The sequence below is a fragment of the Gavialis gangeticus genome, unplaced genomic scaffold (assembly GCF_001723915.1).
Source record: "Gavialis gangeticus isolate Ggan-Ray unplaced genomic scaffold, GavGan_comp1, whole genome shotgun sequence".
Taxonomy (NCBI): domain Eukaryota; kingdom Metazoa; phylum Chordata; order Crocodylia; family Gavialidae; genus Gavialis; species Gavialis gangeticus.
Window position 1 is genome coordinate 99,549,627 of NW_017729025.1, and position 16,529 is coordinate 99,566,155.

Below are 16,529 nucleotides of genomic sequence, written 5' to 3' on the forward strand. Positions count from 1 at the left end.
CCCTGGTTCCTCATTCCAGTGTCCTCCACCCCCTTTTTAGCTTCTTTCTCTCAGCTCTCCCCCTAGTCTCCCATGGCTCTATATACCTGAGAGATATCCAGTTCCTTCCCTCTGTCTGCCCACTGCAGCCTCACCCTCTACAGTCAAGTCAGACAGTTTCCTCCTACTCTTCCATGCTGCCTTTTCCACTAAAGGGAAGCACTGAAAGCACATGGCAGACAATCTCTCTGCTTTAGAGTCTTCATCTTAGTGCCATCCTTACCACCTAGAAAAAACAACTGCAAGGGAAGTCCTGCTCAGGTCCTGCAGCCCTGAGCTGGAGCATGCTTAGTAACTATGCTGGGATGATGTCTACTTAGACCATGGGCAAATGTGCATTTGCAGCACTACAAAAACTAAGAGGGGCATACCCTCATGGATAGCTCCCTGGCTGGAGCACTACAAAATCTCCACAAAGGCATGCTCTACAGCCAGCGGGTGGTAAGAGGTTGCTCCTCTGCTCCCACTCAGAGGAGCCAGGTCACTGGTAGTCTGCTCTCTCCTGCCAGCATACAGCGATTAGGAAATCTGCCAGTAATGGGTGGGAAGCTGATCACTGATAGTGATAGGTGAGGCAGCACCATACCTGCCACCCTGGGGCCAGCAGTGGTCCCAGTTGCCACTGTAGGATACTGCCACAGCAAGCAGAGCAGCAACTCCTGGTCCTGCTGCGCTGCATTTCTGCTTCCCATTGGTGTGCTCTGCAGCCTGCTGCTCTCTCTCTCTGTTTTCTGAGGAAGAGACCCTTGGGGCAACACATAACTGTACAGACATTATATGCGACCCTACAAAACACAGCGCTACAGAGAAATTCCCATTTCAGACAGGAACATTCCTGTAGTGCTTGCACCATTTTGCAGTGCTACAGGCAGGGTACACATACGTACACCCACTTTTTGTAGTCCTATATGCACTTTACATGCAGCCTTGTAACGTTATAAATGTAATGTCTGTCCGTGAGCTTAGTCTGCTCATCAATCATTTGCTATAGGGGCTGGATTAGAGCATTAGATCTTCAGAGAATTTGGCTGCAGAACTCTTAATGGGTTTCTACCGAGCATCTGTGAACTAAGTTTTCACGCGCTCACAAAATCTGGCCAAGTTTGGGAAGATTTTAGAGGGCTAACTAAAGGGATCTCTCTAATATCAAAGCAGCTTCTTCCAAGTTTTCAAGTCTCTTCAACCATGGATGACCTGAAGTTTATCAATGAAAAGGTGTAGGAATTTTTTCTAAATGGGTAAAGCAATGCATTTTCCCTTAACCTCACTCCCAGAAACTGCTGATCTATTTTGGCTGAAACCTTTCCCAAAAATTTCACCAGGAGGCAGATACTCAGAATGAAAAAAAACACCAGATCAAATAATTAGTGTAGCAAAGCTGTAAGCAGCTGAAAATATTAGCTTAACACGTTAAGTGTCAAGCAGAAGTCAGGGCAGGATGGCACCTTAAAGGCTAACTCATTCAGAAAAGAGTAGTTTTCATAGGCTACAGCCTACTTCATCAGATGCTATGCAACCTTTTGTATAGGAGTCACTACCTGCCTTGCCTTTAATATTCTGGACATTTTCTGGTATTCTCTATATTCATTTCTGACAGCCAACCAGGTTTGGCATGGCAGTCCCTTCCCTTAGCCTTTTATTTTTAGTAAGACTGAGATACCTTAAAACTATCTGACCTCTGAAAAGCAAAGTGGGGTGCTCAATCTCTGGCTCACAGGTCAAATACAGCCTGCAGAGCCATGGCACCTGGTCCACAGGGTTCCCCAGGGGTCAGGACATTTGGTGACGGGGGAGCAGTAGTGAGTCATACTGCCACATCTCCCTGATGCCAAATTCCCAAGCCCTGAAGGACTGGATGGGGGCCGGGCCACGCTCCCTTTTATTCTCCATGCAGCTGGATCAGAGCCAGACATGGTCCCTTGCCCCCTGTGTGCAGTTTGAGACTGCGCCATGCCACTTTCCCCTGTGGGGCCAAACCAGTCTCCAACCCCCTCACATGGCTGGATTGCGCCCTGCCTTACTGCCCTGAGCACTGGATTGGGCCCTCTGGGTGGATCCACCCCATGAATGGACTGAGCATTGTCCATCCAGCCCAAGGGAGAAAAAAGGTTAGGCTCCACTGAATTAAAGTGTTTCAGCTTCAGCCCTCAAAAGTGAGGCACCCCAAATCATTGGGCATTTTAGAAAACCTTGATTTTCTAAATATTAAATATGATATACTAAATACTATATATACTCAGTATTAGTCTTTCTAAATACTAGGTATTTGGCCTTCTTCACATACTTTGTTGCTGCTGTACCATAAAAGTATTTAGTCTCTTACTGAGGGAATCCTGATAGTTCAATCCACAAGGCCAGCTTTTTATTTTGTAGGCTGTGACCAACTCCTCCATTGTTCCTCTTTCCCTCTGGGTCCTCATCCAAACTCTCTCTCTTTCATAGCCCATCTCTCTCTTTCTTTCCAGGGACACAACAATCATTACATCTTTCCAATTTCTTCTTCAAAGCATTCTTCTCCATAGCACAGAATACACTGCAAACATCTACTGTTGCTGCTGTTATTAAAACCAGTGCAATTTTGCATTCGTTTTCCATGTTAGTAAACCCCATGGTTTTAACAGACCATTTAAACTGCAGTTTGAACCCTTTCCAGGTCTCACTGGCATTCGGCAGCATGTTTAAGGTTGATGGGGGATTTACATGTTGGAGATGCCTTGGAGTCAGAGGAGCCATTTTTATTTCATACAATTCCTCATAGCAGCCAGTTTCACTTTTATCCAAAACTGGCAATCTGCTTGCTGATTCCCTGGGCTCACCAGCAGTCTGTGTTTTCCACCTGTTATTCTTCAGTGTTGACCAAGGAAGATTTAAGGCACCATCTATTTAATGGACAAAAAAAAAATAAGGCCTCAAGTGAACACAGAAGTGATGCTGCTGTGATTTAGCCCTGATATATTGTCTAGCTCAGCCTTTGTAACCTGCTCCTGTGTGTGAGAATATGTGTGAGTCAATGGGATAGGCAGGCAGTGTTGTGTGTTGTCGTTCTGAACTCCCTGCTGAGGTTTAACACATTAAATCATGGCCAGCACATCTCTGTTCCACCTGACACACATTCCTGCTTCAGGAAGTGGGTTATTGGAGCTTTCATATCACACCTGTTTTGCTGCGTCCAGGGGCTGACACAATGTTCAGGTCTAATCCCTGATGAACAGGGAAATCCCCCTGCCTCACCCATCAGACACACCACCAGCAATGCTATCAAACCTTCTTCCCTGAGACTTGCACCTGAGCCTTCCAACATAGCTTGATGGTCAGATGGCAAGGGCTGTCTCAGTCCCAGAGGGAAGAGAAGGTATCAGCTTCACAGCTGAGGGGTGCTAATCCCCTGACAGGAGTTCACAGCTCAGACATGCCAGCAATTTTCAGCTGCCACAGGACACCATGAAGAGTGGTGTGGCTCAGGTAATCAGGCCCACAATGCTTTGGGGCCATGTACATGTAGGCATTTAATTGATTAAAGCTGCCAGGAGCTACCTAGGGAGGTTCACAAATGTGTATAGGCAGGGGAAGCTCCAAAGCATTTTTGAAAATCCCCCTGTCTTTAGCACTAAATGTCATTGGAAATCTGGCCTTTAGGGCCTGAAGGGTCCAGATCAACACCTCATACACTAATTGGAAACTAATCTCCACCCAGTGGAGATCCTCCAGGAGCAGTCTATGCGCACTCCCAGCAAAGTCCTGGTGCATAAGCAGACAACAACTGCCTTCTGCACCAGCTTCAGGACCCACATGCTCCAGAGGTGATGCCCATGCAGAATGCACTGGGACAGTACCATCACAGCAGGACATGGTCCCAGGCCCAGATGAAGGGAACACTGCTCTGTATATAAAGAGTGCAGGCAATACAGACTGCTCTTGGCTACTGCTGCTGTGCTAGTCAGGAAGGAGGCTGATACATCCTCTGATGTTGTTTGTCCTCTCCCATCCCCCATCACTCCAGTATCGACTGAATCTCAGGCAGCTTTACCAGACTCTGGCTAAGTTGCTTTGTCAGCAGAAAAATGGAAATCCAGAGTCAAGCATCAGTGCAGTCCAGGCCTTCTCTATGAAGTCTGTCCTGTTACTGCCCACTATGAATGAGAACATAAGTATTCCTACTGGCTCCGTATTCTCCATCACCTCAGCTCCCTATTCTATACCCCACAGAAGATTACTCTTCCCAACCTCCATTCCTGCCCCTGGCCCCTTCACTTGCCTATAACTGCTCTGTCACTCTGCCCATATACTGGGAACTTTTGAAGAATGAATATGTAAAGGGATAATGGGAACATCCAAAGCTACATTACTCAGGGTTTAGGAACATATAAGGCACACAAATGCCCCTGCATTGGGAGACACAAGCTAAGGACTACCCAATGAGGTATTGGGGAAACTTCTGCTCTGAACAGGGCATTCCATAATTGTCCTGTTCTGGGTTTCTCAAACCTTCCTCAGAAGCCAGTATGAGCTATTTTAGAGACAGGATACCACACTAGGAGGGCTGATCTTAGTCAGGATGACAAGCCCTGTGTTCTTATTCCACTGTCTGTCATATTCTCTCTCCCTTCAAATCCCACTTACTGAAATCCTGCCCCCCAACTTTTGAACAGTTCTGGTATGGAGATTGCATGGGATCAGGCTCCTGTCTTTGGCAAGCTCTTGGGGTCGGGGGGCAGCTAAATAATGCCTTATTCCATGAATAGAGTCCCCGTGCCTGTTCCCAACAGCTTACTGGCCCCTGGCCTTCTGCTTCACAGTCCATCACCTGTGGTGACAAGAAAGCACAGTAATAGGAGTCCCAGGCATGGTATTGCAGATAGAGAATGCTAGAGCTTTGAATCACAAGGGTATCAGCCAGAAGTGCACAGTTTTTCTGCAGTGGCTCTACATGCAGTATATTTTAAGGTGTTTGTGGTAGGAGGCGGCTTGGGGAGTAAAAGGAAGTGTGGAAGAGTCAGACAGAGTGTGAGCTCTCTCTGACTGAGCGTGGAGAAAATGGAGTTTTGTGTTGGTGTTGAAGGAGAAGGAAGGGTCATCATGTAGGGAAGAAATGGCATCAGCACAAGTGGCAGAGGGAGGGACAGCCAGGAGGGTAAAGGGTCTGCATTGGGTCCACAATATTCCACAGCATAGCCTGCTGCAGCCTCATTCCTCACACAGATGCAGCCTATGGATGCTTCACATCCCAGTTGCTAAGCTCCATCTTGGTCCAACCAAGCAGGGACCTGCAGTTTCCAATGGTCAGGCTAGTTACATTCAGAATGAGAGTGGATGACGTGGCTCCTCCTGGGAATCTAGCTCCTTGTGGGATATTCTCTGCCCTTCTCCCACCTCCATCATCTGCAGGAGAAGTCAGCGTGCTTACCCGGGAAGCCAGGCTGTCCTTACAATGCAGACTGATTCCACACTCATCGGTGATTTCAGAGAGATCTTCATCCTCAAACTCCTCAAGGCTGATATCGTGGGTGAGCCTGGTGGAGACAAAGATCATGCAGTTACTGCCAAACAGACCTGATCTGTTGGGAAATGCCCTCAGTGCTGTCTGGGCAATGGAGACAATTTGGGGGGAACTGTCAGGGCCCCAGGCCATGGGGATCCTAGTAGGGTAAGTTAGCCAGTGTTATGCAATGTGTAGCTGAGAGAAAGAAGGGGTCATTACCTTAACCTCTTCTCAAGGCACCCACAGCTGGCTCTGCTAGGCAGTGCCACATTCCCTGGCCCTGGGCTAACTGCAGGTGGTGGAATAGGGTACATGCCGGCAGGCAGCAACGTAACTGGGGTAGGAGAGCGGGATGAAGGTCCCTCCCTGGTAGCTTTGCCCCTCCTTCAGTGCCAGGTTCTGATCCAGTCAAAGCATGGCAAGCCTGGGGGATCCCTGCTTTCCCAGAGTTTGCTGCACTTTAACGCCCAAACACTCTTCATCAGCAGGGCCCAGGAAGCCACCTCTGAAAGCATATTGGTGGTGAACTGTACCAGTGTACCCCTTCCATATGCTCTGGTGTGGGGTACACTGCGCTGGCGTCTGATCAGAAGCTTAGAGACACAGCCAGGCACCTAGGACAATGGTGACTTTGGGTTGCCACACTCTCCTGGCAGGGCCTTGTGGTCTCCAGGGAGAATGAAAGCTACCATACACAATTCTGCTAGGACCAAGTAGTAACCATCTACTATAAAAAACAAGACAAGAGGTGACTGGAGTGAAAGTAGGGCAGAGGTGGGACAGGAAGAACATACTTTCACCTGTCCCTGTCCCCACCAATGCACAGCTGGGCAGGACCAGAGAATTAACCTTCTAGGGGCAAGACCTTATACAAAGAACAAAGGCATTGGCAGCCCAGAACTGATGGACCAGTGGCCTCTGTCAGTGACAAATGCTAAATCCTTCTACAGAAAGGTAGTAGATATCTACACAGAGATTTATGGAGCACCCTGCCCACAGACGAAGTTTTCTCCTAACATCTGGGAGTCCAAAAGTAAGAGTGTTTAAGCATTTCCCTTTATTTTCCATTCCCTTCTAATAATGCTATTGATGTTCTCTTTGTCCACTTAAGGGTCAAACCTTTTGATGCTCTAGGCTGAAGGGGTATTTTGTGGCAGTCAGTTCCACACATGAATTTTACCTGGTTTAAAAAGTATTTCCTTTCAGCAGTGCTGCCTCTCCATTTCATTACATGCCCCATTATATTCTTAGACAGTGTGGATAGGAACTCCCAGTTTCTCTGCTGTAAAGCAGTCATTATTTAGAATGCCTCCATATTCATCAACTCTCAAAACTAAACAGTCTCAGACCTTGTCTCCATACCAGTTGGCACAGTTATAACTACAGGTGAGGTTTTACACTGATTTAGGAACCACTGATGCTGCTTTGTGTGTACACACTTCAGTGTGGTTTAGGAACCACAAGTAGATTCTTGTGGTTCAGCATGTTCTGGTAGAAAAAGTGAAAGAGTGTCTGCACAAGGGTATGCACCAGTTTAAACTTCAAATCATTTTCAAAACAGTTTAATTAAGCAAGTGAAAATTGTGCATGGGTAGCCAGGGCAGAAATCTGTTCTTTTTCATTGCACAGACCATTTTCATAGCCAGTCTCTGGATCCAGCTGGCACAAGGTTTTCAGACAGCAGAAGAGAGAGAGAGAGAGAGAGAGAGAGAGAGACAGAGAGAGAGAGAGAGAAAGAAACAGAAGCAAAGGATATGGATGCTGAAGAGCAGAATAGGGACTGGTCAGAGTTCCAGGTAATGTAAGTGGAGAAGGATGAGGGGATGCCTTACATGATCCATGCCCTTCATCTAGATTTTAGATCCCCATTGCTCATGGATGCTCCAGCAGCAGCCATGGTCAAGAGAACTTCTTAACCCCTTGTGAGTTCCCTGGAATGCCCAGAGTTGCAAGGCCAGAAAACCATTTAATCACATCCTTGATGAGTCCCCCAGAGACACCAGTGTAGCTGGGAACAAACACCCATCCCCCTGCTGCTAAAAACAGCGAGGGAAAGGATGGTGTGAAGAGAAGGAAAGATCACCTTGTGCTCAGTCCACTCTTGCAGAACCAGGCACAGCGAAGCAGAGGTGTGGGGAGAACAGGGTAATAAGCTTACCAGGGAGTCTGTCCTCATAGAATCCAGCCCCCTTCACTCCCCCTCTGATACGCAGCCTCCTACCAGTGCCCAGCAGGGCAGTGGAGGAGGGTCCATCTTGGTGAAGGGCAAAAGAGAAAATCTCTGTGCCATTAGCATCTGGCAAAGTAAGCTGCTGCCTATGAAAGCTTATGCCTCCCTAAATGAGTTAGTCTCTAAGGTGCCACCTTGCCCTGTCTTGTGCCTGTCTGCACAGAACAGGCAGGAACTGGAGTGGAGGCAATGCTTTTGGTGCCATGCAAGGGTGAATCAGGCCCTGCATCAAGAAGTGGGGGAAGGAAACAGACACTAACAGTGGTCTTTCAGAGTGGAAATCGATTTCTTCTCTGGTTACATGGGTCAGTGGGGTCAGACAGGAAATGCCACTAATGCTCATTATCTCATACACTGCCATCTGTCAGGGCCCTGCCCAAGAAAGAAAGAGAAAGAGAGAGAGAGAGAGAGAGCGAGAAAGAGAGAGGGAGAGACCTCTTTGGAGCTAAACCAAGTGGGCTCCTTACAAGATCAGCAGCTTCTTGGGAAGGTCTCAGAGCACTGCAGGACTGGATTCTCAGTAGCACCCCCCACTACCCAGTGGGATGGTGGAAGAGCAGACACGGGGCAACTCCCCCTCCCCAGGGACCGCCTCTGCAGGCAAAGCACAGGCCTGCATACAGAAGACTGTTTGCTGCAGTGAACCCTGTGTGCCTGGCACTGGGACATACAGGGTTTGGGTCAACCCCTGGGGACACTGCAAACTTCAAGCTGCTCCCCAAGAAGCTTCTTTTCCCCAGTGAGGCTTTCCCATTAGCCCCTTTCCCCTCCGCCCTCTGCTTTTACTCTTCCACCTCCTGTTTAAAAATGTTAAAAAACACACTTTGCCAGCAAGTGCTTCTGCCTCAATGCTTCAGCCACTGAGGGGCTGCCAGCACATGGACCCTGAACTGACACCAATGGGGAGGGTCCAACAGTCCAGGCTACTTTGGTGTCCTCTGTACTCAAACACCCTTCAGCTGCATACGCAGCTGATAAACTTTGCACCTTGGTCTGTGCCAAGCGCTCTCCTGCTATGCAGGCAGAGGGAAGGGATGAACCCGGAGATGCTGGGCTGCTCCTGTCTTTTCCATAGAAACCTGCAGAGAAGTTCCCCCCACCCATCCCACACACACTCCCCGGTCCCAGCCAGATCCCTACCATTTCTCCCACTGATCCTCCAGCCAGCTTTCCTCTTCTGTGCTCGACTCCATTTTCAAAGCCAGATGCATTTAGAAGGAACCCCTTCCTTGGGGCTTCAGCAACACAGTCCAAAGAAGTTCCCCCCCAGGGAGAGGAGGAGCCAGGCAGGGTATGTGTGTGGCCCCTCAGCCTGCCCCAGCTCAGAGCCTGTGGCTGCCTGTGCTGCTGTCTCCTCTCCCCACTGCGCAATCTAGGGGAGCTCATTAAAAATAGATGGAATCAGCTGTCTTGGGGAAAAAAAAATAGCCTCTAGAGCTGAGATGGTGCCAGGCCCTGCGCTCTGCCTGGGATGTGGATTCTCTCAGCCAGCCAGCCAGCCGGGCTCCTAATCAATAGCAGCTCCTGCTTCACCCATCACCTGCTGCCTGGGGAAAATGGGAATCAAGTTACCATACCAATGATACCAGCTCTGCTCAGCCACCTTCCTCTGCCCTTGCAATGTCCCTGCCCATGCTAGTGAGTTACAGCTCAGGGCTCCAGCCAACCTCTTCCAGAGGCCACACTCCCCAGTGGGAATGGGATGTTTGGCTGCTTTTATTTGCAAGTGAGAGAACTGTCTGCTTCACGTACATAAAGACATTTAAAGGGCCAGCACAGCATTCAGAAATGCATATAAGTGTCTGCCCAGGGCACCGTGGAGGTATGCCCCTTCACATGCCCCTTCCCTCTGATAGACCAAATGTATAGCTTTGGGCACAGTACAATTGTGAGCATAACTGCCAGGAAGTAAGGCTGGTTTCATTTCAGGCCTTTAGAAGAGTGGAGGGAAATCAGAAGAGCAGCAACAGCCACTATGTTCTTTAAAAGTTAAATCCCTCAAGCTCAGGAGCTAGGCAAAGCCACCCCACCTGAGTGTCCCAGCAGGAGACCTGGTTAGGGGTACTGTGCCCCCAAGCCCCTCACAAAGCAATGCACCTCAAGGCTGGCAAACCCCTGGCTCCCAGGGAGCTCTGCACACTTCCAAGACCCTGTTGCAAGAAAAGCAATAAGCAGGCCTGAAAAACATCGACCCAAAGCAGAGTCCAAGTGTACTAATCACAGGGGAGAGCACCTGCCCCGCCCCCTCCCCCCTCTTCAAACCCACCGCCTGCTTCAGGGAAACAAGCCATGAGCAGTTTTCATTGTGGGCTACCCTGAACCACAAGGTGTTGCTGATAAACTTTCTATTTAACAGCCTTTTAGCTAACTGGCTTCATCTCCCTGGGATTAACTGCACTTTTGCTCTCTTCTTGGCTTCACTGTACTTCCCTCAGCTCTTTTCTTAGATAACAATGCATCTCGTCCTGCTTTCTGTGTCAGCTTCTGCTTTTCCTTCTTGCTCCTACTTTTTCTATGTAGTATTTTTTTCCTCCCACCTCTCAAACTCCTTGCTCTGAGACATTTGATGATATTTCTGAGGCCTAATAGCTAGAGGTCTAAACCTGCCAAGCTCAAAGCTTGAGCCTCACTGTCTAGAGAGAAGCCAACTCTCTTTCCAACTCTGGTAGCAGGGGAGGGTTCTGGGACCCCTCTCACGCACCTTTCTCTGAAACCTACTTTTCATAGATTTTAAGGCCATTCTAAACAATTAGTCTGGCTCCCTGAGTAACATAGGCCATAAGCCTTCACCAAGTGATTTCTGCATCAAATCCATAATTGTGGTTGAACTAAAGCAAACCTCCCAGAAACAACAAGCTTCAAGTAAAGACCTCAAAGCATAGAAAATCTATCACATTCCCTAGGTAAGTTGTGCATTATCTTCACTGTCAACATTTTGCCCCTTATTTCTAGACTAGCCATGTCCAGCTTCAGCTTCCAACCATTGGATGTTGCTTATGCCTAGTCAGATAAAAATCCCTGTGCCATCAGATATCACCTCTCCAGGGAAGTGATTAAGATTGTTATCAAATCACCTGTGAACCTTCTCTTTGATAAGCTATTTTAACTACGTTAAGTTTCTTTAGCCTCTCACTGCAACACAAATTTCCCAGGTTTTGAATAATTCTTGTAGCTCTTTTTTGAACTGTTTCCAGCTTGTCAACATCCTTTTTAAAATATGGACACCAAAAATGGACCCAGCATTCACTGACAGTCTTGCTAATGCCTTATATCAGGGGCCAGCAACCCCCGGCATGCGTGCCGAGCATGGCAAGCAAGGCCATTTTTCTTGGCACACCACTGCCAGCCCGGGCTCTAAGCAGCTGCTGCCAGCCATGGAGCCCAGGCTGCTCCCAGCAGGCAGCTTGGAGGCTGCAAGCCCTGTTGCAAGCAGACTGGGCTCTGTGGGCTGGCTGCAGGTGGGAGGCTGCAAACAGCTGCTCCAGGCTCTGGCATGTCGGCACTCCGGCACCTTCCAAGGTAGACATTGTGGTTTTTTCGTCACTCCAGTGAAAAAATGTTGCCTACCCCTGTCTTATATAGTGGTAATAACACCTTTCAGCCTTTGACTTCTACTCAAGAGTCTTTGCATATGCATCCAAATAGCACATTTGCTGTCTTAGAAACTGCATCATACTGATCAGTGCATTATCCATTCTGACCCCTGAGTCTTTTCAGAGCAACTGGTTTCCAGGATACAATCCTCCATCCCCAAAGTATGACCTCCTAGATATGTGACTCTGCTGTATTAAAATGCATGCTGCTCAATAGAATTCAGTACAATAAGTGATCCCAACTGCTTTATGGAGCTGAAGTGTTTTTACTTATCACTCCACCAATTGTTGTGCCATCTGCAAACCTCACTAGTCACATTTGTTATGATCTTTCAGATTGTTGATAAGGATATGGAGTGCTCCATCTCTCCTATCAGCACTGCCTTGTAGATGTCTGATACCTATGAAGTCCCCTCATGTGTTGGATGGATGGAAGGGTCCCTCCTTTTGCTCAAGAACCCCACAGCTGCTGTGGGTATAGATCTCCACTGCCCACATCCATTTTATCTTCCTCCCTTGTACCCCAGTTTTTGCTGCTCAGAGCCTCACAAATATCCACAGAGTGAAACACATCCCCTTAAGGTTCACTGCTTTCCATAAGGATCTGAAAAGCCACCATAAAAGCCAATTAGACTTTGATTAGTTTTTACCTGAGCAGCAGCAGAAGTACTGGTGCCATCTGTCTGCAGACTCAGGTAGATGCCATCATGCTATGCCATGCCTGGGTTGCATTTGGAAAACCTTCACAATCATAAGGGCTAGAAAAATATTCTGGCCAAGCTGGAGGCACTTTTCTGGAGAAGCTCCCTACTGGCCCCAGGCAAGATCTTTCATGCTTTGCTAATAAAAGTAATGCTTACAGTTTATATAGAACATTCTGCTCTTTAGTGCTGTGCAAATGCTCTCACACACAGCCCCTTTGCAATGTAAAAAAAAGACTTTGTTCATGGTAGAAGTTGAGAAACTGAGGCACAGAGCTCAAAAGGGGCTTGGTAGGCCTTGGCACAGGGATAAGCCAGGCCCAGAACATGGGCAGGGTTTGATGCAGGGCTAGGTTGGACCCAGAATAAGAGAATACAGAGTAAAAATGAAATCTTTGGGCAGGGAGAAGTCAGGGCCTGAGTATGGGCTCCTGGACAAGTAAGACTTGGCAAAAGCCAAGGGCAGAACAGCAGGCTGGCAGAGGGTGAGTGAAAGAAAAGCCAGGCCAGGACCTGGAGTTGCAGTAGAGGCCAGGTAAGGGACAGATAGAGATCACACCAAGGTGAGGGACAGGTGAGCTGCTGCTGGGCCCCAAAGTGCCCATGAAGAGAGTAAGGCTCCGTATTTGTGACACAGATGATAATTATGCATAGTGTGTTTGTCAACTGCTGTAACAATTGGTGAGGGGTAGGAGCTGAGGTAAACTGGTGTGTCCCCATCCAGACCTAATGGGATGTGAGATGCATTGAATCTTGGAGAAACAGAAGTAATTAGCATGTGGAGGCTTGACATCCCTGTCTCTTGAGAGCATACTCTGCTTGCTCAATTGCCCTTATAATTTTCTTCTGAGTTTGCCCCCTTCCTCTTCTTTCACACAGCCTTCTACCTGGTCAGGCATTTGTTCCTGCTACTGATTGCATGGAAGCCTTTGGAGAGAGTGCCAGTTGCATCTTGATCTGGTCTAGGCACAGGTTGCACCTATAAATATTTCTTTCATGAAGTGTGAAGAGAGTGCATCCCTTTCTATATCTCTGTGTATAGCTGCAGAGGGGAGAGGTGAAAGGGGTGTTTATAATTTCAGCAGGTAGTTTTCATATGAGTACATTGTTATAGTCAAAGGGGTTGCTTTGCTAGCTTGATCACCCATTGTATCCTAACTCTTGGTATTATTTCATGGCTCAGGACTGTACCCATCAACATATTTATCAGATTCAAGGGTTTTAGCTGACAATCAAATCTCAGGAGGGCACTAGTCATACCCCTACCTACTCTCCAATCTGCCCTCATCCTAGCTGGTACATGTGTATGTTACAAAAAGTCCTGCAGCATTGGACCTCACAACTTGAAATGTCCAGGGCTAGCACAGCCAAGGGTGCTGCAGCTCCAGAGAGAGGAACATTGACAAAACCATGGCAGGGATCCCACAAAAGCAGAGGGTTGACGCTAGCTTAAAATTCTGGAAGTGACACTGCTGTCCATGGTACTTATACACTTTAAACTGGGCTGCTCCACATCCCCTTCCCTCCTTCAGCCCCTTAAGGAGCCCCAGTGACCTGGACAAAGTCATTAAAATCTCTTGAGAGCACTTAAACCCTTTGCAACAGCAGAAGGCAGACAGAAGATGGCTAGGTCACTTCCAGCAAATGCTTTGGGTCCCAGGGGGGATGGAGAGATCATCTCATTAACAAGGGGATTGGCCTCCCGGGTATCAGCGATACTACATTCAGCTGGAACTTCCCACACTGGTAACTTCCTAGAGGCAGGGCAACCCCCTGAGCATGTGCCCACTTGCAGGTGAGATCCCTGGCTTCCTCAGCACCTCAAAAGTGGCGGAGCTCAGTGAGCAAAGCTAGTGTTAAAAACTGCACCTTAATAACACTCACATGCTTTTCACAAATGTGCTAATATATAGCGATCACTTTATCTATCACTTTAATATAGTCACATCTGCGGTGAGACCTGATTAACAGCCAAATAACAGTGCTATACAAGTAAGGACAGGGAGGAAAAAATAGTTTATCATCTGTCTGAACCTGCAGGGGGAAACTTAGGGGACCCTGATCTGGATTTTGGCCAGGGCAGTAGAAAAAATACTGCAGCTCTTACAAAGTGCTCATGGATCTCTCATACCTAGAAGCAGTCAGGGCCTTAGTTTGATATTCCATTTGAAAGCCAGCCGCTCTCAGCCCTAAGCTGAGTCACTGGCCATAGTACTAATTCCAAGGAAAATGCTGTGGTGGTTGAGCCCCAGGTCCTGCTCTCCACCACTGCAGGACAAGGTACAATTAGAGGGGGTGGTGGATGTTTCAGGCTTTCTGGGATCACCTCTTGGCCCTCAGAGGCTCTTTTGCTTGCAGTGAAGACAAACCTCCCCCTTGGAAAGGTCTCTGGTTCATACAGCATTAAAGCCAATGTGGTGCCCACCTCTAATAGCCAGCCAATTGCCCCTGAGTTGGTTACTCAAACCCCAGCCCATATAGCACATAGACAGAGGGGGATATTGAACCCTGTGCCATGGACTGAGGACACTCCCCCAAGCTTCCTAAGAAAATGGAGAAGGCCGTTTTCCCTAGAGACTTTCCCTCTCTTTAAAAGCCTTTCTAGCAGGAATGCAGCCCAGCCACTTTTGTTGTGGACAGAGCCATCTTCTCTTCCCTTTCCACTTCCCTGACCAATGCAAATAGTCCCTCTGGCATCTAGCTTCCTCAGGAGCCCTCCTTTCTCATCATTTAGGCTAATGCTATTTCCCTTTATTTGGGAAACTGGAAGAGGCTGCACCAGAGCCAAGAAGTGATCCTGACAGGCCTATATCATTCACCAACCCCTTTGGTTGTGTCCTTAACACTACTTCCTGTAGGTTTTCTAGAGGCATCTCCCACCTATGAACTGGACAAGCCCAATCCTGCTAACTTGCAAGTTGTATCTGACTTGGAGCAGGGAGTGATATGCCTGCAGGTTGCTACAGGGAATTATGAATAACCCCTTCATTTTCCTTCTCAGCCCCAATCACTGCGGAGGATGGGGACAGAAGCAGTGCTGCTCTGCACCTCACGTAGTTGTTTTACACAAGTTCAAAGAGGGCATAAATCCAGTGAAGTCAGAATGGTTTATTGCAGAGGTGTTAATGCAAGGTGGAGGGTTGGACAGAATCAGGACAATCGGCCACTACCAGCCAGTAATACTTTACAACCCCCTCCTCCTCTTGTGTTGAGGCTCAAATGTCTAATCTCCTGAGGCAGAATGTAATATAGATTTGCACCTTATAGACCAATAACACCATTCAGGTGACGTGTCTTCCACTTGTCCCCATCACTGTCTGCTCTTCCCCAATGCAAGCCTGATTCCTGTTCCAGCAAAAGATGAGCACTGGTAAACAGCTTTTGTGTGAAACCTTCTGTCAAAAATTGGTGGGTTCTCAGCGTAGTCCCTATGGTCCCATGCCACTCTAGTCCTGCTCCTGCACCACCTTAGAGCCAGCCCAGTGCTGTCACAGAACATCAGCAGGCACAGTGAAGCCTATGTGCTGCAGCTGGAAGTATCATTTAGGGTAGGTTTGCATGGCCCAATGCAGTGCAGTGTGGCTATCCAAGCCAGGTTGTCTACTGGAGGTAGTATGGCACGTCTTTCTGCCCAGGCTAATATACCCTGCTTCTCAGGAGGTTCAATTAACTTAGGAGGAGTGCTGTCCTAGCATGTATGAAGTGCTTCCAGTACTTGAGCTAGGTCATTGAGGGTTAGCTTGGGTTGCATTATGCTCTGTAGACATCTGCTTATTTAGAAAGTATGGAGAGGGGCAGGAAGCATTTCTGGCTGGAAATAGACAGTGCCTTTGTGCCATCATCAAAATTGTTATGGTGGCATGAAAGTCAAGCAACCAGTTGTTTGTGAGCCTTGTTGCATCAGAATTGCCCAAAATTCATGGCTATGATATAGGTGGTATGAATTTATGCTGCTATTTTGTGGCAGGCACCTGTTTGCTTTAAGGAGAAGAAGGTGATTAAGAACAGTCAGCATGGATTCACCAAGGGCAGGTCGTGCCTGACCAACCTGATTGCCTTTCATGATGAAATGATTGCTCTGTGGATGCAGGGAGACCAGTGGATGTGGTATACCTTGATTTTAACAAGGCTTTTGAAACTGTCTCCCACAAAATTATCTCAGGCAAGCTAATGAAGTGTGGGTGGGATGAATGGACTGTAAGGTGGATAGAAAACTGGCTTGATCATCAGGCTCAATGGCTCAATATCTAGTTGGCAGCCAGTATCAAATGGTGTGCCAGTTTTTGTATAATATCTTCATCAACAACCTGGAAGATGGCATAGTGTGCCCCCTCAGCAAGTTTGCAGATAACACGAAGCTGGGGGGAGTAGTAGATTTACTGGGGGGTAGGGCTAGGATTTAGAGCGCTGGACAAATTGGAGGATTGGACTTAAAGATATCTCATAAGGTTCAATAAGGACAAGTGAAAAGTCCTGCACTTAGGACA

General features: G+C 47.9%; 1 protein-coding gene across 2 annotated transcripts in view; it reads right to left on the reverse strand.

The window, feature by feature from the left end:
* The window catches only part of MAPK8IP1 (mitogen-activated protein kinase 8 interacting protein 1), a 58,778-nt gene that overhangs the window by 37,340 nt on the left and 4,909 nt on the right, over window positions 1–16,529 (reverse strand). For both annotated transcript variants that reach the window (XM_019519327.1, XM_019519328.1), the window contains exon 2: window positions 5,444–5,549. In XM_019519327.1, coding sequence (XP_019374872.1) covers window positions 5,444–5,549 — 106 coding nt within the window. The remainder of the gene's footprint in view (window positions 1–5,443; window positions 5,550–16,529) is intronic.